Below are 27,289 nucleotides of genomic sequence, written 5' to 3'. Positions count from 1 at the left end.
AGCTCAGGTCATGACCTCAGTTTTGTGGGTTCAAGCCTTGTGGGGGCCTCCATGCTGGGCATGGAGCCTCCTTAGGATTCTCTCTCTCACTGTCCTTCCCCTTCTCCTCCCGTGTGCGTGCGTGCGTGCGTGCATGCTCTCACTTTCTCTCTCTCTCTTTCAAAAATAAATAAATAAAATAAAATAACTACAATTAGGGGCAATTATACAGTGCCATGGTATTCTGCTGTAGGACTTGCCTAGCTGTGAAAGGAGAGTTTGGGGAAAAGCTCAAGATTTCTTCTGGGTTTGAGATATGAATTTGAGGTATGAGACTGAAGATAGAAACTTGAATTTAGGCTGAGGGTACAACATACATTGAAACAAGAAATTATGGGAAAAAGCTCACTTAGGAAACAGCAAGCCTTTTCTATACTTAAATAAAGCAGAGAGTGAGTATATATTGGGATATCATTAGAAAATACATCTGGAGAACTATGCAGAAACTAGATCTTAAAGGGCACTATAGACCATGCATTTGGACTTTGAACTTCATCCCATAGGAATGCAGAAACCTCTGAAGGATTTTTAGAAGTAAGATAACATGATAAGATTATTTTAGAAATAAGTCCCTAGTGTTGTGGAGGAGGCATTGATACTTGTCAAAGCTTGGAAAATAACAATATAAATAAATACTCATCTTATAAAATTAGAAAAATATAGTTTGCATTTTAAAAAGTCATTTTAATATTTTCATGTATTTCTTTTATTAGAAATATAATTGTATTGCATGTCTGTTTAGTTTACTTGATTTTCAGTTAATAACATACCACGCACCTTTGTGCTAAAAGTCCTATCATTATTAATGGCCTGTACAGGTCATTACACACACACGAACACCATAATTTATCTATCCAATCATAAAAAGTATAGAGTGTATGTACATGTTTAAAAAAAAGAGTGTTCTCCTTCAACTGTACATACTTTGGAAACTTAAAGTAATTTATTTTATTTAATATATTTTGATATTAACTATGCTGCTAAACTAACATTGCATATTCCACTGTGATGAAACTTCTCTTAGAAAAACCAAATCACCATTCTAATGTGTATTATATCTTTCTGAGAAACTATGGCAAATAAATCATCAGTTATGAAGAGAGACTCTCAGAATTTGATTTCAAGTCTCAAAATAGCAAACTTTCTGTTATAATCAGAGCGTGGTTAAATATTACAGGGAAATGAGAAGAAATAGAAGAGTTGAAGTGAAATACACATTGTAGGCATTAAATAAACAATTTCTTAATACATGGTAATCTCACAGGTTCAAATTTTTTGACTGAAGAATTAGTGCTTACCAATGCTCTTTCCTTAGTTAATATCAAATGTGTGATAGCATAGAGCAGAGCAGTGATCTTTAGAAGATACACGTGTTGTAACTTGGGAGAGGTTACCCAACCACTCTGATCTCAGTGTCTTCACATAAAAAGCATATATAGTTTGGTCTTGCAGGATTGTTTCAAAGATTAAATGAGATATACATAAGGGCACAGACTTGGGCACAGTGTTAGCATACAGTTTGACATTCAGTAATTCTGATTCACTTTTCTTCTGTCCTCAAATTCTTCTCCCCACAGAAATTTAATAAACCATGTTACATTTGACTATTATTTTAAAAGGGAGGAGCATGGCACCATTTTTATGTGCACTGCAGATTCTCTCTGTTCTTACCTGATGATAAAGTGCTTCAGGGTAATCCTGTGTCATTAACCGAAACAGGGCAAGTAAGGCCCAGCCAAAAGTGTCAAAATTTGTGAAGCCATAATCAGGATTTGTGCCAGCTTTCACACACACATATCCTTCGGGACACTGACTAAAGACAAAGAAAAGAAAAACTGCTTACTCTTAAGTAACTTTCAGATTATGGCCAAATCATAAATACAGAATACCCACCCAGAATATTAAAGAGCTCTTTCTTCCACAGGAATTAGTCTAAACAAAGCCCAGTGAAAAAGCAGCCAATGAGGTAGATTTTAAGTTAATATAAGTGAACAGTGGTAATTAATCTAGAAGGAAAAAGGGCCTCACAAATGGTTTTTTGCCAAGCCTTGTTAAAGATTTCTTTGGTACAGAGTATCAAAGTGAAAGCATACCTGATGGGAAATAACAGTCATAAAACAAAGCTACAGTCGTTGAGGGTTTAATTTTTAAATGCTCTCACCTCAAGCCCTTGGATCCCATTATTTAAGGGTGAGAAAACACTTATCACATTGATAATTTATAAGCAGCACTTGCATGTTTGTAGAAAGATCAGATTAAAGATTTATCTCATTTCCTTTCATGGACTCTTCATACTTTTATCTTCAGGGGCTTGAGTATTGTGATTGGTTATTACAGGGGTGGCCAAATAAACCATGCTTCCCTCTATCCACACTCTTGTGTAGTTTCTGCCAATGTTATTCTGGCCATGTGACTTGTTTTGGACTTTTGTTAATAGTTAACAAATGGGATGCAAAGAGAGGTTTCACTTGTGCATCCAGGCTTGTGAAATTGCTGACCCACAGAATCTGAACAAATACATTTTCTTCTTGTCTTAAGGCACTAAATTTTGGGATTGTTTACCATGCAGCAAGGTATGATGGCTACAGGTGAAACATTGCATGACTTTCTCTTCTGATCTTGAAATACATCCTTGTGATTCTGATTATCCACGATCAGATAATTTCAACAAGCATTTCAGGTCATATCTGACTTTGGGATGTCCATGAAAAGGGTTAGCTGGAGTGTGATGTGGCAGACACAGTGAGATGGGTTCACAATACCGACTTGAGAATAGAATGGAAGCCCACTGCTGGGCAGCGTTGAACAAGAGACAAAATGTCTAAATCACATGAATATATAAACTACATTAACTCATGCTCCTCTACCCCCATATGACTTTTGTTAATCTGGGCCCCAGAGCCTAAGAAAGAGCAGTGTCTACAGTGGGCATCAAATCATTTCCATCTGAGGAAAGTCACATAAGGCATTCCTGGAATGCTACTACTGCTGAGAAGAACTGTATTTCTACTTTCTTTTCTCTTCATTTGAAATTATAGGACAGTAAGACTTGAGAGTTTTGTCATATCACTGAAGAATTATTTATAAGTACAATTTTTAAGAGCAATAAGAATTTTATTAATGTAAATTATAGTCATAAAAGATATACAAGCTATAAAATAAGTGAAATAACAGCATATCTTTCCTATTTCTTCTCTTCAAAGGCTTCTGGCCCAAGAAAAGATTATATCATCTTTCTTGATAATTCCCACTAGCTCTGGAGTACACAGAAAACAAAAAATCAGATCTTTATTAAGTCCCAGCCTTGCCATTTGCTAACTTCATGACCTTGAATAAATCATGTAAGTAGTCAGTTTATTGCTTTTTCCTATAAAATCAGGGTAATAGTATTCCATGTTGTATACTTCTCAGCATGGTTTTAATGATAAAATGAGATAATGTAATCAAATGAGAAACATCAGCCAAAGCAATAATCTTTCAATAAATACTATGGATCCATGATACTGGCTTGATACAAGAACATTAACACCACTTACCCAGCATCTGTTCTGTTACCACAAAGAAGAGCATATCTTTCTCCTTCCAAATAATAAAAGTTTTCTGTTTCTGAAAAATAGGACAGAAATTATATTCTATTATCTAATTTTGAGTGAAGAGCATATCTGATACCCATTTAGATCTGCATAGAAGATGAACATCTCTCTCGATAGTGAAAAGGAAGGAACATATAGCCCACCTTTTTTTTTTTTTTAATCTACAAGATTATCCCAGCATGTGATGCACAGGCCAAAAGATGTCTGGCAATCCACCTACTTCACTGCCCCAAAAGTGATAAACCCCAGCATAAAAAGAGGAGAATCACTTTCAAAATTAGAGTTCTGGGAAATGAATACTAACCAGCCAGGTATGACCAGAACCCTGAAGGAAAAATTCCCAAGACTAAAGTGTTTGAAAGCTGAGGACCTTTTCTCTTTATTTTTTTTTTAAGATTATTTATTTATTTATTTGACAGAGAGAGAGAGAGCGCACAAGTAGGCAGAGCGGCAGGCAGAGGGAGAGGGAGAAGCAGGCTCACTGAGCAGGGAGCCCGATGCGGGGCTCAATCCCAGGACCCTGGGATCATGACTTGAGCCGAAGGCAGACAATTAACTGACTGAGCCACCCAGGCACCCCGAGGACCTTTTCTTCCAAGGGTTTATTCCTAATGATCTTCCTTAACGGAAGACTGTATTTCTGTCTCTAGGTTTAAATGCCATTCTCTTCCTATTTCGAAGCTTATTTTTCTACATTGAGCATCCAGTGCCAGTTACTCACCCTGATGTCACCTAATTCCCACCACAATCCCAACTAATCTGAATCATAGCCCGTAGAATTTATTTAGGTATCCTTATCTGCTGTCATTTAAAATGTAAATTGTGTATTTACAGATATAAGCTACCAGGGTTGGGAACATGCATGCTTAGAAGCATTGATTTTAGGTTCTGAATTCAAATCAGAGATCCAACACATGAGATCAGTCCTGAATGTATGTGTGTATGTATAAAATTGTATACATATACATATGTACATACACACACACACAACTGAATTACTCCAATCTCAAATAATGTCACTTTAACTTGTTACCTAAAACAATTTTAGAAGAAGTTTTAAATCATAGTTAGGAACAATTGATCAGATCTTTTAAGTGGCAGTCAAAAACCAAATGAAATTTGACATTACTAGAAAAAGGCACTCCCAAATATTCTTCTAAATTTAAGGACTTTGACATGGCAATTAGGTTAAATAATATTTTACAAATATAATATTTTCAGCAAGTCCTAACACATTTTAAGAGAAATGGAATGACTAGAATTGGACAAATTTTAAAGTGGTAATCTTTAAAAAGTGATGTCTTTATAATATAAATTATGCTTTAACTAAGATGAAAAGAACCTGGACTTTGTTTAGTAATACAATGAAGTAGTAAAATTGTTTATTTTTTATATAATTTGTATATTTTTGTTATAACCAAAGAAACCAAAGAGTGTTTCAATTGGAATCTAAGATTTAATATCTATTTCCTGTTGCCCTCACCACTAGAATCAAGAACATGAAATAGACACATATAATAAGGAAACATTTCACATACCCACATACCAATAAATTTGTATTATTTGCATCATAATGATATTATAGGGTAAACTAAAGAGTAAAATTCATTAAGATTTGTTTTGGAACTTATTATATCCAAATACAAATAAAATAAATGTAAGGGGACTACATAAGATTTATCAACAATTTATTTTTATTAGTTTAAAAATATACTTTTATATTTTTCTAAATACTGTCAGAAGGACCTGATAGTAGTATGCTAGAACATTCACTGAATTTCTCTGAACGTCCATTTTTCTGTTTGTAACATGGGTCATTCACTTCTCTGCAGGATTATGGTGAAGATATATGATCAGGCATGTGTATTACTTATATATAGATTACTTATATATAGGAGCTAAGCAATATTTATTCTGGCATTATTACTATTTGCCTAAAGTATGTTTATTATTTACCAAATGATAACTCAAAACATTTAAAATGAGCAGCAGTAACTGAACTCCAACAACAGTACAAATTTCTATAATGTAGTCTATTTTATATTTATAAGGTCATTTTAAAATTTCTAATGAGTAAACTCAAATTTATATTTTAAATAAACAACTTTATTGAAGAAAGGTGGTATGAGGATTCTACTTTGATGCAACTGCAAATAAGACTTTGGTCATATTTTAAAGGATAAAATTTGCAAAATTTAGCAATTTCAAACTTAGGTTTCCCTTACTGAACTGTCTGAAGATAGGAATTTTGCAATTCTGATAAATGAAACTGATCCAAATCAGCACAGGTCTCCCCCACTATCAGAAAGTAGAGCCTTCCTAATGAAACCTTTTGTGAACGGAAATGGCCTAAAGCAAAGAAGCAATTACCATTAGTTTATAGGGAAAAATTTGTGCGCATCCCCAGGCCCCAAACATAACCTCTCTTCAGCTTTTTTGATACGTTAGGACACATCTTGCTAACAGATGCACAAAATAAATTGAGATAAAGCATAGGTGATCACAGACACAATTCAAAGCTATGGAAGCTTGACACTGGGAGGCTGGGTGTGGTTCCAGGGGAAGGAGCTTTGGTCCTGCCGCTCTCCCTAAAAGGATGCATGCTACCTTTATAATGGCTTGCTGCAAAACAAAAGCTGAATGCTATTTTTACTTTTAGCATTTATCATAAAAGTGAAAATCATCTTCAGATTTCCTTTGGTTAGAGAGAACAGGTACTCCTGTAGGTCTTTAGTAAAAGCTAAGTGGCAACATGTGAAATTTCAAAAAGCAGGGGATATGTGTACTTGAGTATAGGTACAGCATTTACAAGAAGTTCATTCTGAAGTTGAGTTTGGTTCAACGCTTCTGTGAAGGCTGCTTGTTCGCTAAGAAAAATTTTAACTTTTTTAACATAGATGGCAAGTGAGTCTTACCTCGGCTATAATATGGATTTTCAGTTCTGTTGTGCAGGGTTGCAGTTTCATTTTCCTGGGGCCATCGCAAACACTTATGCTTCAGGTTGCCCATGAAGAGCCCCATCCCAATTAGAGAAAATACACTCAGAAAAAACAGAGTTAGGGAAATAACACCAGTAAGTTTCTTCAAGCAGTGGATGAGGATCCCTACGAAAGACTTCAGACCTAAAAAGAGAAAGGTTTGTTTTTGATAAAGTAAAATACCCTAGGTAAGCAGCTGTTAGCACAATTCCTCCATGGCAAATGCATACTCCATTGAGATCAACAGCTTTGTGTTTCATAATCTACATCATCCATTATCTAGATCTAATAAGTAAAATGAGTAGAAAATAAAATAAATAAAAATCTGAACTGTAAGGTTTCTATATTATTGCTAGCTTATTACATCTGTTAAAATAATTCAGGCACAAATTTTAAAATTAATTATTTGTTTTTCTTTACTATAAAGAACAAGACTTTTTTCGTGGTTACTGCTTTTCATACCAACCACCACTATTTATAAACATAAGTGTAGAGTTATAAATCAAAATAGGTTGCAAATGTTGTTGAAACAAGAAATAGTTTGAAATAACAGTATTCTATACTATTCTTTAATTAACTTTTTAAGAATTCAACTTTTGGAGCTAATTAAATAAAACATGAACAAATTTGAATTAAGAATGAGAATAACACACCATTGTGATATCTGTAGACTGTATTTACATTAGAACACTTACTAATTGAGAATTCAGCCTTAAAACTGGCTTTATTTAAGGAACTCATTTTTCTATTTATTAAATAAAACCTGTTCAAGAAACCTTTATGTACTGCTGGTGGGAATGTAAATTGGTGCAGCCATTGTAGAAAACAGGATGGAGGTTCCTCAAAAAATTAAAAATAGAACTACTATAAAATCCAGTAATTACACTGCTGGGTATTTATCCAAAGAAAACACGAATCCAAAAATATATATGCACCCCTGTGTTAGTTGCAGCATGATTTACAACAGCCAAGATATGGAAGCAACTTAAGTGTCCACTCATAGCTGAATGGATAAAGAGATGTCATTTACATATATAATGGGATATAATTCAGCCATAAAAAAGAATAAGATCTTGCCATTTGTGACAACATGGATGGATCTAGAGTATATTGTGCTAAGTGAAATAAGTCAAACAGAAAGAAAATGCCATATAATTTCACTTTATATGTGGAATCTAAAAAATAAACCAAATGAACAAATAAAAAGAGCATAAACGGAGTCATATATACAAAGAACAGACTGGTGGTTGCCAGAGGGGAGGCGGTGGGGGACATGGACAAAATGGGTGAAGGGGAGTGGGAGGTACAGACTTCCAGTTATGGAATGACTAAGTCACAGGATGAAAGGCATGGGGGATATATAGTCAGTGTGTTGTAAGAGACTTTTATGGTGAGAGTGGTAGCTACACTTGAGGTGAGCATGGCATAACAGACTGGTAGAATCACCACACTGTACACCTAAAATTAATGTAACATTGTGTGTCAACTGCACTTCAATTTTTTTTAAAAGCTCAATTCTGTAAACAAAAAAAAGAAACAAAAACAAAAATAATGTAATTGTACTTCATAGATAAAACCAGTATTAACCTTCCTTCCTCCCTCCCTCCCTCCGTTCCTTACTTTCTCCCTTCCTTTCTTCTCTTGTTTCCCTTGCTCTCTTGTTATTTGTTGGTCTGTTTATATTTGGGATCCTAATAACTGTTCAGCTTAACAATGGATACGAATGTACTAGCTCTGTGATATTATCAATATTACTATGTTTCTGTTTCATCTTTAAAATGTGGCTAATAATACCTGTTTCATATATTATTGTGAGAATTGGAAATCTATAATTTTTTTTTTTTGAGTTTTTGACTTTGTGGGGCCCAAACTCACAACCATGAGATCAAGACCTGTGGTGAGATCAAGAGTCAGATGTTTAACTGACTGAGCCACCCAGGTGCCCTGAAAATCTATTTTTTAGTGACTTCTTCAGATGATTGGATTTCTTGAGTGTATTAGGATAAGGTTGAAATAAAGTTATTCCTGTGGTTAAAGAAATGTGATATCTAGATTAAATATATAATTTTAATTGCTACCATATGGAAATACTTGTTTATAGCTTATTTTTGCCACTTGGGAGTTGTACTATTAATTTTATTTTGCTATATGCAAGCCTTTTTTTAAAAGTGTTATATTAGAAATAGAATTTCTGTATCATAATATATGTAAGTATTAATACATTTATGTTCAATTTGTTTTTAAGAGATGTTGAACCAATGTATAAACCAAATATATAAATACATAGTCAAGCTTTCACTAAAACTGGGGTGTTTAAAAAAATCTTTGCCAATTTATTAAAAGAAAAATGGGATCACTTTGCTTTAATGTAATTTCTGTGATTACTATAATGAACTTTCCAAAATATGTATTTTTTTAATTTTTTAATTTTATTATGTTATGTTAATCACCATACATTACATCATTAGTTTTTGATGTACTGTTCCATGATTCATTGTTTGTGTATAACACCCAGTGCTCCATTCAGTACGTGCCCTCTTTAATACCCACCAAAATATGTATATTTTATATACATATTTTCATTTGGCAACTCTCAAATGAGTTCTTTGGCAACTGTCATGAGTTCTTTGTATATTTTCTTTTTTTAATTGAATTAACATACAGTGTTTATATTAGTTTATTATAATTGTTCAATTTGTGTATTTTGCATTACATATTATTTTTCATGATTTACAGGAAAGGTAACATTCAAATCCTTATAATGGCTTGTCAGGAAACATAAATTCATGCAAAAGGGGAGCAGAGGTGACTTGGATGAATATGCCTGATTTATTTTCATTTTATTTTTAAAGATTTTATTTATTTATTTGACAGAGAGAGAGACAGCAAGAGAGGGAACACAAGCATGGAGAGCTGGAGAGGGAGAAGCAGGTTCCCCACTGAGCAGGGAGCCCGATGTGGGGCTTGATCCCAGGACGCTGGGATCATGACCTGAGCTGAAGGCAGACGCTGAATTCATCCAAATTAATTTAGGTTTTAATGTTAAAAATCACTAGATTTTTATAATTTTGGCATCTATTTCAAAGTTTTCTGAAACACAAATAAAATATGTTTCTAGTTTAGGCATGTCTGTTATTACTTCAGATTTATAATATTTGCATTCTGTTTTACATATCACTAACAACAGTTAATTTGAAATTCATTCTGTGTTGAAATGATTTCAGAGTTCACTGTGATTACTTCTGGTATTAAATCTTCCCATTGTTGAATGTTTTGTTTTCATACCAGTTATTCAGGAAAGATACATATATAAAATTTCAGAACTCTTGCATGACTGAGAATATCTTCCTATCAGCTTCACATATGGATGACAGACAGGTATAAAATGCTGGTGTCATAACCTTCCTGTTTACACTTCCTCCAAGCTCTGAAACTACACTGCCTATTCATGTTCAATATTATCAAGAGGTCTAAAAATAACCTTTCCATAGGCAATTTTTCATTGCTTTTTTCTTGTAGGATTTTTATAATACTTTTATTTCTTAGAAGTTTAAATTTAAAAAATGTTATAATGTCTAAGTATATCTTTTAGTTTTTTTATCTACTATAAAAATGAACCTTTTCCAGTTGTGAGAAAAATCTCAAGTTAAAATTTTTAAAAAATTTTCTAGTGTATTTTTGAATAATTTGTCTTTTACATTTATTCTGGTCTCATTTTTAGGGTCACCAACTATCCATAAGATGGAACTTAGTTTCCTCTTTTTCATTAACCCATCCATTTTTGGTTCTATTGTATTGATATAGAATTTCCCTCATTTTTCTTCACACAAGCAGTTTTGTTTTACCATACCATAATACTGTACAGACAATACCATATTTTAATGCTTCTATTACCATCAAATATTCACCAAAAAATTCTAATTTTTTAAAAGATTTATGTATTTATTTTAGAGAGAGAAAGAGAGAGAGCAGGAGTGGGAGGGGCAGAGGGAGAGAGAGAATCTCAAATAGACTTCCCGCTGAGTACAGAAACCATGACCTACAGATCACGACCTGAGCCGAAGCCAAGAGTCGGACTCTTAACTGACTGCGCCACCTAGGCGCCCTGGGTATTATAATTTTTATCATTTTTTTGTCTGATAGGTGTTTTTGTCTATTTTATTATAGCATTTTCCTCTTTTGCTTAAGTCTAGGTTTTCTTCTGAAGGCACTACAAAAGGGGCGCCTGGGTGGCTCAATCAGTTAAGCATGGACTCTTGGTTTCTGCTCAGGTCATGATCTCATGGTCATGATCTCAGGGTCATGGGATCAAGCCCCGTGTGGAGCTCAGTGCAGAGTCTGCATGAGATTCTTTCCCCCTCTGCTCCTCCCCGCTTGTGCCGTCTCTTAAATAAATAAATAAATAAATAAATAAATAAATAAAATCTTGAAGGCACTACGAAAAAGATGACTTCTTATGCTTGCCCCTATTCCTTAGGGCATAGTTTTTATTTTTTTATTTTTATTTTTTATTTTTTTTTAAAGATTTTATTTATTTATTTGCACAGAGAGAGAGATAGCGAGAGCAGGAACACAAGCAGGGGGAGTGGGAGAGGGAGAAGCAGGCTTCCCGCCGAATAGGGAGCCCGATGTGGGACTCGATCCCAGGACCCTGGGATCATGACCTGAGCCGAAGGCAGACGCTTAACGACTGAGCCACCCAGGTGCCCAGGGCATAGTTTTTAAAGAAAAAAGAGGATTATTTTTATTTTCTTAAATAGTATGTTACCCTTTTGGTACTGCAAAGTACTTTCATATGTTCTATATTGCTGGTATGTCCATTGATTATTTTCTCCCTTGAAAAAATAGCAATTTCTATCAGGCTGTGTGTTTCCAACTCCACTAAGACATGTTCTTCTTGTATTGACTTGGATTCACCTGATTTGTTCTATAATCTTCACATCTGAGCCTAGGATGAAGACACAGGTGATACAATTTTATGTTCTAGTAATTTGTGGAGAGTAGTAAGGGAAGTAGAACTGTGGGAATTCCTATCACTGCAACTCTTCTCATTGGTACTTTCTTCACTGGGTTTGGTGAAGCTGCCATGCACAGACCATTGTTGTTAAACAGCTTTATTGAGCTATAATTCATAAATCATACAATTCACACATTTAATGTGTACAATTCAGTGTTTTAATATATCCACAGGGCTATGTACCATCCATCGTCCAATCTTTTTACTGTTTTGCCTAGGCTAGACTCCAAGTACATGGTATGCATATATCTGGCCTTCTTCATGGTGTTGCAGTGGACAAAAATTGCCTGTAGATCTCATTTATGGTATTATCACACTTGCCTCTGGGTTTATTGGCCCACCTATTTCATGCTTCTAACTCAGCAGCCAAAACACTGAGTGTAGTTCTTTCATATCGGATTGTTTTTAATCCATTCTTAACACAAATTAGAAGGTGTTGGTGGGCTTCTCTAGGATATCTTCAGGAATGGGAACTATAAATTAGTCCTCAGCATCTTCTGTCAGTGTGGTCACAGCTCTACCTTATTTAGCAGAACCTCCTTTAACTCTGTGGCATGTGGAATGCACCCTATCCAAGCACTCAGAGCAAAATGGAATTTATCTTATTTTATATTACTTTGTTCATTTCAACTGGTTTTTAGAAGCAGTGAAGAAAAGAAGGCATATTAGGTATCTGTCTAGATTGCTATCTCTCTCAGAAGTCTAAGGACAATTTTATAAGTTCATATTTAAGATGGAAGGATAAATAAGAAAAAATAGAATATATTTTGATTAATCTCTATATTTTATCATTAAGTATTGAACCCATCTCAAATAAATAACAGTCAAATGTGATTTTTTTTTTTTTTGCTTTCCTGGAGTGACTGAAATAAACTTATAGATCAGATAATTCGCTGACTTCAAAGATGAAACATTGTTCAATTTAGTATTTCTCCAAGCAATTACAGGGGAGTTCAAAAGAATACAGGGTAGTACATAAATCAAAATGAAGACAAGAACTAAATGCCATTTCTTACCTTGGTTTAGGGGAATAATTTTCAAAATTCTCAAATTTCTTGAAATTCTAAGTATTGTAATGGAGTTGAGAGCTAAGTATCTTGTTATGTGCCTGTGGAATTAAATTAGAGTTATTTAAAAGTCATACTGAGTCCATGCTGCTTATCATTGACTTTTTATACTATTTAAACTTATTTTTAAAACCACATAACCAAACGTTTCCCTTGCTCTCATTGTTCCATTTTGCAAATACTTGCCTTATTGATTGGAAGACAAAGATTTTTACAGTGCAAGGTAGCCAGGTAAATATTAATCCACAAATTATGATAGTTTATAAAAGCTTGACACTGTGATTAGTCATAATTCTATACCAGGCACCCTATATTATGTTCATAAATATTTTGTTATTTAATCACTGAAGAGGTAGTTAAAATAGGAAAAATCTATAGTTTTTTAAGTAATGAGATTTAAGTACTTAAGCTTCTGATGATGGTCATGGTGAGGATGATCTTGATGGTAATGACGACGGTGATGATAGCCAAAGGCAGGGTGTATAGTGGTTAAGGGCACAGCCTGTAACCAGAGTGCTTATGTAGAAATCCAGGCTCCCAAGTTACTAGCTGTGTGCATGGAAAAATGACTGATTCCTTCTTGCCTCAGTTTCTTCAAAATTAAAGTGGGGATAATAATTCCTAATTCTGAGGCTTTTTGTCGGGATTAAACAAGCTCATACATGTAAAGTGCATAGCTTAGCACCTGGCATACAGGGCTAAGTAGTAGCTGTGTTAGCTAAGTATTATCTATCAGTACTGGCAACAGCAAAATAATGGTAGTAATCAAAGTAGTAGTGATAATAATTTCAATGATATTAGCTACTATTTTTTATTGCTTACAACATGGCAGACACTGATTATGCGCTTTATGAAGTCTATTTGTTGTTTTAAAAAATCAACTCCAAACTTAAAAATGAATATCATTTTAAATTATATTTAACAGGAGTTTGGTGCCAGTGATCATTTCCTTAGCCATAAAACAGAGCACACTAAATAGAATCATTGAAAAAATACTCATGTAAATCATTAGAATTTAATGTAACACTCTCGAAAATGTGTGTGGGTGTGTTTAAGATATTTTATTCTGATATCTAGTGTTTACTGGTCTTAAGCAATGTAGCTAAATAAAATGTAGGTTGGAGATGAAATCAAACATGTTAGGATCTTCTTGTAAGTCCCCAAGAGATTTTCTATGCACTGAAAATAATCACTTAAAATCCTAAAATTCAACCTCTGTTGTTTTGCTTCAGATAGAAAACAGATAATATCCCATTCCTTTCATTTTTATTGCGTATTCTGAGAGCTAGTTCAGTTGGAGCTGCCTGAGAGTCATTATGGCTATGATTTATGAAATATTTTTTTGTTCAGAGAATGTTTGCAAGCAGAAAACTTTGTAAATCTTAATGTTTCTTTATGAAAAGTATTTACTTAGCAAGGTATTAAGCTGTTTGTAATTTGAAGAAATACTCACTCAAACAAAGTTACACTGAAATCGAGCCAGTTCCATGGATCACCAAAGAAATAAAAATGTTCTACCCAGATGCCTCTTGCAATGAGTTTTGTAAGTATTTCAAATGTGTAAATTCCAAGCAAAGTATCCCTGCAGAAAATTTTTCATATAAATGTTAAAAGTGAGAATAATGCATTGTCAGAAATAATAGGTCTATGGTAACCGTTTGGCAACCAACCAAACAACCAATCAACCAATCCACCAACCAACTAGACAACAAAAAGTCTATGCTCCTTGAACCATAGGCTAGGGCTTTTAGGGTGGGCTATGTCTTACAGCATTAACCATGAAATTTGACTATCAATTTTTTTCAACAAGCCCTAGCTAGAGTTATAATCTTCACATATATTTTGGTAAATAATGAAAATACAAAATGTCAAATTTATTCCACATTGGAAATCACACAATAATTAACTGAATTACAAGAGTATGAAAGAACTAATTTTATTATATGCATATATAAGAATTTTGTGGTGAATCAGTTTTATGTTTACCTTCCAAAATTAACTAGTTTTAAGAATTGAATAAAAGCTTAAGATGTAGCATCAAGAAAGGCTTCTTCTTGGGGCACCTGGGTGGCTCAGTCGGTTAAGGATCTGTCTTTGGCTCAGGTCAAGATCCCAGTGTCCTGGAATGGAGCCTCACATTGGGCTCCCTGCTCAGCAGGAGAGTCTACTTCTCCACTTCTCCACTTCTCTACCCCTAACCCCCGCTCATGCTCACCCTCTCTCTCAAATAAAAAAATAAAATTAAAAAAAAAAAAAAAGAAAGGCTTCTTCTCTAGAACTTTTAATGGACCTTTCCATCATTGCAGTCTAATGCAAGCCAAACTATTCACATCATTCAAGAAAGAGAAGAGAAATAGAACAGAAAGGAAGAAATAGAAATAACTTTCTTAGAATGGAAAGGAATAAATGTTATTTGAGTTTAAAGCAAATCAGGTGTGGAATGTCAATAGTAAAGAAAATCTGAGGCACTGAAATAAAATATTAATCATTACTAATTAACTTTACAATAAAACCTCATTTGTATGATAGATAGACATAAACATATAGCTAAGTGTTCAAACATTTATATCATGTTGACTTAACATGTTGGGAAATAGCAGCATTTAAAGTCCAACTAAGAATAATGAAAGGGCAGAAAAACATTAAAATTTATTAACTGATATATATGTGTATTTGGTTTTACTTGGAAAATTCATTAGTTGTGCTATATATATAAAGATTATATTATGCACAATGAGTTTATATTACAATGAATATTATACATTAATTATAAATAGTAAATTGTAAAATGTTAAATATATAGTATATAATGTACTATAATGCAGTATGTTAAATATAAGATATAATCATATATGAGATAATGTATAATAAAATTATTTGACTTACTGTAATATTGGGCCCCATTTTGGCATCTCAGTCACGGACATAAATATGCAGTCAGTCAGGACACTAATTAAAATGAATAGTCGGAAAAAGGTAGGTTACAGTCAAGGAATAATGGATAAAAATAATATTGGAAATATGTGTTTCTATATCATGTTCATATGTATATACATGAGATAAAATAGCTTTTTAAATGTCAAAAAGAATACTATTCATATTGAAAATCAAGGAGGATTAAGATTTGTTAATATTTACTACTGCTGTGTGTACTTGAAAATAATTTTTAAATGTATTTTCAAATATGGAACACTTGGTGCAGTTATAATCCAGTTTCCAATATGACCTAAAATGAGATATCAATTCAAAAAAGAAAAAGACTGCAGCAATATTTGAATAGAATAGTTGCATTTGTTATTAATACAGTCTAAAGCCAATAGAAAAGGATATGGATGTACCAAAATCTTAATAGCTGTTCTTCTAGTTGAACTGAAAGGAGAAAATGTACACCACGTGGCATTGAATCTGAAGATTGTTCTACTTTTATTTAATACCATGAAAGTCTGTAAAATGAAAAAAGAACATCAAGTAAAATTACAAGTAGGAACTATAATCTCATCCATTATGCAACATATTGCCAATGATCATTTCAGTTGTGAATTCTAACAGTTACACTTTTCTTATATTTTGATATTGTTTTACAGACTAAATCAAATGGAAAGATTTCTTCTTTTAAACATTTTCATTGATATTTAGGATTATCTACCACCTTTTTTTTTTTTTGCCAGTGTTCTAACAAAGCCATTTGCCACACTCCAGTCCTCAAGTCTTCTTGCAGAACTAATGTAATAGGAAGAAATCATTATCCTAAAGGCTCATGAAGATGCATTTAAAGAAACTCAAATTTAATGAATATAAAAAAAGGTTAATTTTATTTCAAAGCAAATAAGGCATGCAATTACAATAGTAAAAATGACCCAATTCACTAAGATATTTTATTAATCACTAGTAAGTATCTATGGTATAAAACCCCACTTGTATGTTATCATTGACATAAACATACCTAAAGCAGAAAGTTACATCATGTAAAAGTAATATACTGGGATATAGAAGCGTTAAATCCAGAAATAATGAAAGATCAGAAATATCCTAAAACTGAGTTATATATGTATATGTGTGCGTATATATATGTGCATCTATTATAGATACACGTGAAAGTGTCTACCTATGTGTGTATGTCTTTGTGTGTGTGCATATATATCACATAGACACTTTTACTGTATATGCATATCCACTTGGAAAATTCATTTATGATGGAGTAAAAATACATTATATATAATGATATTATACCCATTATAATATAATATAGTATATAATACATAGTATACAATGTAATATGATACAATATAATATACCAAATGATATATATAAATATAATCTATTACATACGTAAGTATCATATTGTATGTTATATATAATTATATATTAGAGGTATCTATGGTGAATGTATATTGGCATTTATATTTGTGTCTATATATATAAATATATTAGTGAGGACAAATATATATGCATTGATATTTTATGAATACATGTTCTAAATGGAAACCAACTGTGTTATAATTCTCCTTAATAAAACACTTTTCCAATATACAGTCTGTGGACATTTTGGCATGTATTGTAGTTATTTTCCCTCTTTCCATTTCAAAAGCAAAGACAAAATAAAAGGGCTCCCCAAATTCTGATTATTTAAAATGTGCTTTCTGTTATTTTCCAGAACAATCTCAAAATTCATACAAGAGGTAATATATGTGTGGGGCACTGGGGTGGTGCAGTTGGTTAGGCATCTGACTCTTGATTTTGGCTCAGGTCCTGATCTCAGGGTTGTGAGATCGAGCCCAGGGTCAGGCTCTGCACTCAGCATGGAGTCTGCTTAAGACTCTCTGTGCTCCTCCCCACCACGCTCTTGCACTCTCTCTCTCTCTGAAATAAATAAATAAATAATAAAAAAGAGGTAATATATGTGCAATCAACTAGCTTATGTTATTGTGAAGGAATAATTCCAGACATAACAATTTTCCAGTTAATGTTTGAGTGCCAAAATTATTTAATTTTAGGATTATTTATTGGTATGCCATCCTTAACAGAATAAACTGAATGTAATTCACATTTTTAATACTTTGTGTCATTATTAATAATAACACTTTTTATACAAACTATCCTTACAATTTTTGGCTTGTTTTATTTTTCAAAATCTTTAGTTTTATCTTCAATAACAAACTTAGATTTGCCTACCATATCTATATATACTACAAAGAACTCAGAACTCTGCCAGAGTAGAGTTACTTCTAAGGTTATTATGTGAAGTCAACTGTTAGGACTTAAGCATAGCAAAAGTAAAAACAGAGATAATTGAGATGAAGAGTTACATTTTCACTAAAATGTTCTGAAGATTTTACAGATGTTTTATAGGTAATGTTACATAATGCCCATGGAAGCTATGAGAGCTACTGGAGTCTTTGTTAATATGTAAATTTACAATGCCAATACTCTTCCACCACGCAAAATATTTGAAAGAGTTGTGTTTATGCAAAATCATCATGTTGCCTTCCATCCAGAGACTTTGGTTCAATTCCATTTTGCCCATTTGGTAATATCACTGAATGCTTTACAAGAATATCAAATTACATTTGTCCAAAACAGAACTAATCCTCCTATCCCCCAAGCTTAATCTTTTTTAGAATTATTTCTGTTTTTTAAGTAGCAGTACCATTATTCCAAGCTGGAAATTTTGGCATTATTAGTCTGTCTTCAAATCCTGTTGTTTCTTCTCAGGTTTGTTACATTTTTCCCTCCTCTGAAACCTTCCTATAATCCAGGCCTCTTGACTTCAGGCCTGGATTACCCTCTTTCCTATATCATCTTTCTGACTCTATCTCTTTTATGCAATAGTAATTTAGAGGTCTTCAGATTAAACTTACTTAAACATTGCATTCATCACATCAGTTCTTTGGCCATCACATTAAATCCATGTTGACATCTTCATTTCCTCATTCCTTTATTTCCCACAACTTGCAATAGGGGTTGAGTTCTATCATCACCCTGTTTCTTCCCTATTCCAATTAATATCAAGATCTTCCCTTTGTACTGTTAAAATGTGATGTGCTCTCCAAGCTGTAATTCAAATTCTTTTTCTTAAGGAAGACTCTTCCAGCTTTGTTAGCCCACACAGATCTTTGCCTTTACTAAGCATGATTATTCTTATTTTTATCATTTTTGTGCTTGTTTTTGGATTGTTCAAATATTTAGTTGGCTCCTCAAGTCATTCCAGGGATAAGACAGGATGTGAATGTATGAATTAATAAAAATGGTAAATAAAATATAGATTGGTTTTATTTTCCCAACTACTGAACAAGCTTATTCAGTTGAACATTTAAAATTATTGTACATATTATAAAAATTTTATATTATAGTTATTTTAAAATCAATAACCTTAAGTAGCCAATCATCATGCTCCCATAAAACAAGTCATTTACATTAGGGCATAACAGTATAACCTATTAAAAGTAGAGTAACTCCCAACAAACTAACCTACCAGGCAAGCAATCAGTTTTGATAAAAATCCCAAATATTTGTGAAATTTCTTATCCAGTTTTTTATAACTTAAAATAACTCTTTTTTTTTTTTTTAAAGATTTTATTTATTTATTTGAGAGAGAGAAAATGAGAGAGAGTGAGTACATGAGAGGGGGGAGGGTCAGAGGGAGAAGCAGACTCCCTGCTGAGCAGGGAGCCCGATGCGGGACTCGATCCAGGGACTCCAGGATCATCACCTGAGCCGAAGGCAGTCGCTTAACCAACTGAGCCACCCAGGCGCCCTAAAATAACTCTTTGACTTATTCTTCATTCTTTTTAAATCCTATATCAATTAGACTTTTTGCACATCTGAAAAAAAATAATGAAAATGTAGTCACAATTAGTTCAATTAATCCTTACATTTTTATTCTTATAGTATGGGTCCGCATCTTCCAAGGGCTCCAACAGCATTCCTCGAGGGAGATTCCCATAAACAAATGGAAGCTCTTTTCCAACTTCCAAGTCAGTGTTTGGCTTTAAATCTCTTTGTTTCTCACTGTGCTTTTTAGCAATATGCTGTGTCATAAGTTCAAGAGACTCTCTGGTGAAGGGGACAAGGCCCTTTGGTTCTGGGGAAGCCATTTCCAATTTTGTACCTGCAAGAAATTTATTTTCTTCAGTTCTATATAAAATTTGGGTATATAAAGAAAAATTTTAAATTACAAATGGTTAGGATATGATTAAAAGAGAACAGCAAACTGAATACATGTATTCAAAGAAAATTCCTCAGTTTTGTAGATATATGAGTTGTTAAGCTAGGTTTTGTTGTACTTGATACTATACTTGTTTGTAAGTTCATGAGTGACCAGTCCTACTTCATTTACTCATCCACTGAATTCTCTTTGTTTTATTGAAATCTTCTTATCAGTTTCTCCCTCATAATAAAAGAGTTCTAAAGCTCTAGAGATTTTGGGGGACCAAACCTAATTTTTTGTCTCTCAGCTATATTTAACCATTAACTAAACTTTTCTTCTTTAAACTCATTTTCATTGGCTTTAGGCCCCATTCTTCTGTGTCTCCTCTTATAGCTCTGATTACTTCCTTCACTCAGTTCTTTCTCCCAAATTTTAATTTTGATATCCTTTAAAATTCTGCCTTTCTTTTCTGTTATATCCATGTTTTTGGTGAATACATAGGCAAACACTGAATTTCAATTACTGTACATGGATATTTACCAAGTCCATTTCCCAAAACACTCTCTTCCCCTCAATTATCCATGTGACAATTACACCAATAATAGCAATTTAACAAGTGAAAACAAAATTCATTGTTTTCCTGAATGACTAGAATTGTTCTTTAACCTTTTAGCCATAGTAAAAACAAACACACATACAAATACACAAACTTAATACCTTGAAAATTATTCATGACATTTTTGTTTGTCATCAATTCCTCTGCACAAAATAATTTTCTTACAATTATTTTCAATTATGTATTTAAATATTATCCATTGTTTACATATCTATGTCAAGGTAGACATCTTTATAATTCTATATCTGGATTGTGCTAGTAGTCTCTACAGGTTTCTCTCAGTTCTAAGGCTTTGCCTATTTCAAGTCATCCTAAAGGCCACTGAAGTTAGTTTTCATTAAATATAATTTCATGCATCAATTCCCCATTCATGAACTTCATTTTATTCTCTCACATAAAAATATGTTCTTTTGCTGATTTTCTCCATCCTATTTCCTATTGAACACACCTCACATATCATACTTTATTGGGGGAAGTCAAAACGCTTTGAATCAGTACAATTTATAAATACAAGCTACGGATAACTGATGTTTGCTCTTACATATAAAATCTTCCTTTAAAATATTTAATAAGCTTTCAAAATTGTATTCCTTACATGGAATTCCTTAAATACATATTAAATAGTTTCTTAATGACTCATGGTTATAGACTAATATAAATAAAAAAAAATCATGAACCTTGGAATTAAATAGACCTACATTCAAATCCTAAATTCTGTCATTAATGTTCTTAGTGGTCTCAGTAAAATTACTTAACGTTCTTGAACCTGTCAGTCAAAAATTGGGATTCCTTCTCAGGTTAAAGAAGGATAAAATAGAATAATATGGGTGAAAATGCCACGTACAGTGATTGGCACACAATAGGTGGGAAGTAAATGTGAATTTTCAATTGTGATAAGATTTTATATCTTAGAATAATGGGCCAAATCTAATAGAATAAGATATAGCAGGAATACATGTGAGGTTTTGAAATTTGAACCAAAACAACCTATCTGTACAAGTTCAATAGATATGTTTTTGCAGAGAAAATTGCCAAGGGATTTTACTTAATAATAATCGCAATATAAATCAATACCGGTTTGTTTCTGTCAAAAAAACCTAATATAACTTTTGTCTGTTTTGGAGGAGGCAGTCTCTATTTTGCTGCGTTCCATAACCACACCCGAGAGGCCTGTATGTAAACTGAAGGGTCTTCAAACGGGATCAGAATGTTGATTAGACTCAAATCACACCATCTATAGACCAGTTAAAAGAGTGAAGGCTATGTTAGTTGAAAGCAGAAAAGACTCAAGTGGAACATTATCGATTCCAAGTATCTCAATGATTCCCACATAGAAGAGAAATTAGATTCAAGTATTATTAAAAAAAAAGAAAAGATGAACTAGGATCATTGAGCTGAAGCAGAATACATTTGGCTTAAAATAATAAAGTATTTTTTAAATAGCTGTCAAGACATAGAATAGGACGATTTGGACATTAATCCTTCCTTATAACTAGCAATATGAAAGCATGCACTTCTTGACAGTTGGGTAGAATAATTTAAATGGGTCCAAATATTGATTGGTTGCAACCTTATAATTTTAGAACTTTCCAACCTTAAAATCTTTGGATTGAATTTTCAGAGTACCACATGACCTAAAAGTCTGGGCTAACTATTAGCTAAACTGAACCTATGCAGCATTGAATTAACAAAATCAAAAGCATCTTTTTTCTTTTCAGATTACAATAAAAGTACTTCTTATATCTTATATTTTTAGGATCCACTGTAACTGCTAACAAATATTATTAAGCTTATATATGTAAAGAATATTGTCCCTAAAAGTAGATACAAAGGGAGGTTCAAACTTATTGCAAAGACACTATTATTAATGAAAATATTTTTGAACACTTTCCATTGAAACCTCAAAATTAAATTTGCAAGCCAGCCTTTTTTTTAAGCTTATTTATTAAAGTAATCTCTATGCCCAACGTTGGGCTTGAACTCACAACCCCAAAATCAAGAGCTTCACGCTCCACTGACTGAGCCAGCCAGGTGCCCCTGCAAGCCAGTCTTCTTATTCCATTGTACAAATATAATCTTTTTTTCTCCTGTTATCACCTCATACATAGCAAAACAATCTTTGGTTCCTTATTCTGTCACCTACTAGCTATGAGACCTTGATAACGTAGCCTGTCATACTTTCTTCATATGTAAACTTTGGGATCCCTTATGTATCTCACAAGGTCATAAATATTAAACCAGACCGTATACAGAAAGCCTGGGCCACAGTACTGACTTTGCCAATGTTAATTCTCTCTCCCAACTCAGTCAGTTATCCCAGAAGCCATCTCTAGTAATGATTTTAAGGTTGAATGAAACCACTCTGGGTTGTTGACTAGGTGAATGAATAGACAGTGGGCATTCTCTTCTATGGTATGACGGAGAAAGGCAAGCATTTATCAAATGGAACTGGCTTGCATCCTACTTTTAGATGGCTAAGTGCAGACTTTAAATTATTGATCATTACATCATAATTCAGTGAAAGCATTTCTGTGGGGAATTTATAAAATATGGTCAGGCAGTATGCTTTCCAGTGAGTGATCTTAATATAATGCTAAAGCCTGAAAAATATAGAAAGATTAATAGTTAATCTGTCCATTAGAATGTCTTTCTAAAAAACTGAATAGCTAAAGTAAGCTTTTGGCAAAAATTGTATCAAAGTCAACTCGGACTTGGCTTCTAACAAGTTCCAGTTGTACTGATATTTTATATTGTTGATTAAAAAGCAAGCCAATTCTCTTGGACATCAGTTGAAAGTCGCACAGCCAGCATCAGTATGGAGGAAAGAGATGCATTCTTTTGAAAAATATTCTCCTTAAAACAAATTTCAAACATATGAAGTAAGTCAATATTTGTCATAATAATAATGGCAACTTCACTTATAGTTACAATTACTGAGTGGCTACCATTGGAGAGGCACTGAACTAGATGCTTTTAGTTCTATGATCTCATAGTCTCACATATCCTTGTGGTCACCATTCTACCAGTGAGGGAGCAGAGATTGATGAGTTTCATGATTTCTCCATCACTGTATAGCTAGTTAGGTGGTAAAGGGAGATGCTAACTCAGGTATGTCTAAATCTAAATTTGGGCATCTTTAAACTACACCACAAAAAAGCTATAAATTTTCAGACAAGTGTAAACAATCGATACCTCTGTGTAGCTACCTTAGACATATCCAAAAACCAATGGGCTTACTGGGATAATTTGTTTCACTGACTAACTGACCAGTTGATGTCATGTGAGACTGTCTGGAAATTTTCTTTTTTGTAAATGTCAAAGTCAAATATTTTGGAAAATTTTGTAAAATTGAAGGTGAGCTAGCATAGTGGACATTAATTTGGAAGGGAGGAGGTGCTGCTTAGCATGTGATCTTCTACATAGATTTAGAAAATTTGTTATTGTATGAATCATGGTGGGAGACCTCCTACAACAGAAAGTGGAAAGGACCAGATAATGTAGATAATGACTTTTCCAGGGTCTCATGGATCTAAGGAATGACAACATGACCTTGCCAAGCCAATCAAATGCATCAGCTCAAGATTTCTAATTTTGATTTAATGACACAAAATAAAAGAGGCAGTGAAGAATCCCTTTTTTGCAAGAGAGGCAGAAATTTCAGCAGAAACTTTCAGCAGTTTTGGGGGTGATAGTAGCAAAAGAGGCAGTATCAGTGACCAGTGCTGTCTTTTTGGTTGTCTGAGCAGAGGTGTTCTGACGCCCACTGGCCTGGTTCTGCCTTATGATGTTGGCTGTGATCTTGGCTCTGACTTAGTATACTCTGCCTATGCCCCCTCCCCCTATTTTCTTTTGTAGATACCCAGATTTAGTATTACTGAGATTAAGTTTATTTTCCCCAGACTAATTTTGTTATTGTCATTAAGCATAATTTGAAATATTAGTATAATATAGAATCTACATAAAAACTAAATAGTTTGCTTCAAACAAGAATGGAAAAATAGAGGTTATTAAATAACTGATACAGGGAACTTCGTGGAAAATGTTTTTTTCCCCCATTATTTTCACAATTAGGGTGAGCATTCTCTTTCTGTTAGTCATTTTAAATCAAATTTAGAACTTACTTTCCATAAAGCTTTTGGAGCATGAAAGAGTGTGCAAATGAATTTGGTTTTCATTACAGGCATTTTGAAGTTCAGGCATTCTCTGCCTTCTGGTTATGCTGATGGTGTGGGTTTTGTGTAGTTTTGTTTTTCTTTTATCCTGTATTATTTGGGGAGTATATATGGGGAAGTTCAGAATTGGGCAGTGTCCATTATCCTTGTTCCATATACTTCTTATAGCCAAATAAAACTTAGATGGTTCAGTGATTTAAATGAAAAATAAGTTTAAAAAAATCTAAACAATGAGGGGTGCCTGGGTGTCTTAAGGGTCTGCCTTTGGCTCAGGTCATGGTCCCGGGGTCCTGGGATCAAGCCCCACATCGGGCTCCCTGCTCGGCAGGAAGCCTGCTTCTCCCTCTCCCACTCCCCCTGCTTGTGTTCCCTCTTTCGCTGTGTCTCTATCTGTCAAATAAATAAATAAAATCTTTTTTAAAAAATCTAAACAATGAAAGTTATAAAAAGAAAACTTAAGTGAACATATTTATAATAATTTAAAAAAGGAAGTCCTAATTTAATGAAGCAAACTACTGGCTAAGATTTGGGGAAATAAGCACTCTAATATGGTAGTGTTAATAGTACAACTTTTCTAGAAGGAAATCTGGAGCTAGTTATCTAAATTAAAATGTATATACCTCATCCTAGCAATTTGAGTAATAGAAATTTATTTCATTGGGGGATGGCTGGGTGGCTTAGTCAGTTAAGTATCTGCCTTCAGCTCAGGTCATGATCCCAGGGTCCTGGGAAGGAGTCCTGTATCAGGCTCCTTGCTCAATGGGGAGCCTGCTTCTCTCTCTGCCTGCCATTCCCCCTGCTTGTGCTCTCTCTCTCTCTGACGAATAAATAAATAAAATCTTTAAAAATAAATAAATAAAGCAGTATTTTCTAGAGAACGTATTTAAAAAAAAGGAATTTACTTCATTGGTAGACCTCAAACCAATTTCTATGAATAAGATTGCTCAGAGTAGTATTTTGATAGCTAAGAATAAAGCAGTCAACATGATCTCAGGTGCAGCTACTAAAATATATTTATACACACACACACACACATATATATATATATCTGGATCATATGACTTACTGTCATACCATATAAGGTATATGGAATATGGAAGAAGTACCAGTTTAGATTAGGGATAAGAGAGGTAATGTTTTGTATTTTTGGGGTTTGAGGTGTATCTGAAATATCCAAAATCAAGAATTCAGATATTAACTAGAAATTTGGATCTGGAGCTTAATAAAGACAAAATGTATATGTGTGTGTATATATTTTATGTACACACATAAATATATGTGTATATATTAGTATACATATACATATATATACCAAATATGGTCATATGGTTATATAGATATATAAATAGTTGAAATCAAAAAAGTATAATAGATTATGTATACTAGCAAATGTGAAATTCTTTATAGAATGATATTAAGAACAGCCCATTGAAAAGCATCTACCTATCATTTAACATTTGTGATTTTAAAAAAGTTTATAAAGCAAGTGGTTATATGTATCACTACTAATAAGTGTTTTAAATCAAATGGATAAAAAATAAGAGATATCATAGTCGAAATATTGAAAGCACTTAAAGAAAAGTGGCATACATTAGGAAACAATAATAAGATGATTACTGGCTTCTCATCACAAAAATACAGAAACCAGAAGACTGTGTAATAATGTTTTTAAAGTGTTGAAAGAAAAAAAGGTAAATCTAGAATTCCACATAAAGCAAAAGTATCTTCCAATAATGAAGACAAAGATATTCTTAGATGTTTCAGATGGAAATTTAGATCTTCAAGAAGAAATGAAGAGCAAGAGAATTGGTAAACATGTGGGAAAATATAAAAAATATAAAGCATAATTATATTCAAGAGAATAGACAGAAAAATAAAAACTGTGGCATATTATATAATAGAACACAACCCCAGCAATAAAAACAAATGAAGTAATGATAGACATACAGATGAGTAAGTGCCAAACATTACACTGAGTGAAAGAAGCCTTCCAGCAAGTATCACAAACTACATGATCCACTTTATATGAGGTGCTAGAACAGACAAAACTAATCTCTAGGTGTGGAACAGGAATTTAGTGGGAAGGATGATATACTTTCTGGGGTGATAATAACGTTCAACAGCCTATTAGGACATCAGAGCACACAGGTGTACATGTTTGTGAACACTGACCAAATGATACCCTTAAAGTTTGTGCATTTTCCTTTGTTTTACCTTTAAAAAGCCCATAAACAGGGGCGCCTGGATGGCTCAGTCAGTTAAGCATCCAACTCTTGATTTCAACTCAGGTTGTGATCTCAGGGTTGTGAGAGGGAGCCCTGCATCGGGCTCTGGGATGGGCCTCGAGCCTGCTTAAGATTCTCTCTCTTTGTTTCCCCCTGCCCCCTTCCAAATAAATAAATAAGTAAAAATAAGAAAATAAAAGGCCTGTAAACAAATACTGAATTCTAGTTAAATGTATGAATTATGAAGTGTTTATGGTGAGGTCTGCTGGTATTTGCAACCTATTTTGAAAAGCAATATGGAAATATGAAGAACTGACAGGTGGTTTGAGGAATGCATAGATAGATAAATGATAAACTAAATATTATAAAATGACAACTGAAAACTCTAGGTTCTGAGTGTATGGGTGTTCATTACACAGTTCTGTCAATTTTTCT

At 33.4% G+C, this 27,289-nt stretch overlaps 1 protein-coding gene across 3 annotated transcripts in view; it reads right to left on the bottom strand.

The window, feature by feature from the left end:
* The window catches only part of SCN7A (sodium voltage-gated channel alpha subunit 7), an 80,370-nt gene that overhangs the window by 41,789 nt on the left and 11,292 nt on the right, over positions 1 to 27,289 (bottom strand). For 2 of the 3 annotated variants that reach the window (XM_032408980.1, XM_032408987.1), the window contains exons 2-9: positions 19,567 to 19,802; positions 16,025 to 16,137; positions 15,581 to 15,670; positions 14,148 to 14,276; positions 12,644 to 12,735; positions 6,548 to 6,754; positions 3,576 to 3,645; positions 1,711 to 1,852 (exon numbers count right to left, since the gene is read on the bottom strand). In XM_032408980.1, the coding sequence (XP_032264871.1) occupies positions 1,711 to 1,852; positions 3,576 to 3,645; positions 6,548 to 6,754; positions 12,644 to 12,735; positions 14,148 to 14,276; positions 15,581 to 15,670; positions 16,025 to 16,137; positions 19,567 to 19,802 (1,079 nt within the window). Of the gene's footprint in view, positions 1 to 1,710; positions 1,853 to 3,575; positions 3,646 to 6,547; positions 6,755 to 12,643; positions 12,736 to 14,147; positions 14,277 to 15,580; positions 15,671 to 16,024; positions 16,138 to 19,566; positions 19,803 to 27,289 lie in introns of those variants that run through there. The other variant, XM_032408997.1, reaches the window with a different exon arrangement.

This window comes from Phoca vitulina, unplaced genomic scaffold (genome assembly GCF_004348235.1).
Source record: "Phoca vitulina isolate PV1807 unplaced genomic scaffold, GSC_HSeal_1.0 scaffold1, whole genome shotgun sequence".
In the NCBI taxonomy this organism is placed as follows: Eukaryota; Metazoa; Chordata; class Mammalia; order Carnivora; family Phocidae; genus Phoca; species Phoca vitulina.
Note: the sequence above shows the minus strand (reverse complement) of the source record. Positions and strands in the feature narration are given on the sequence as shown.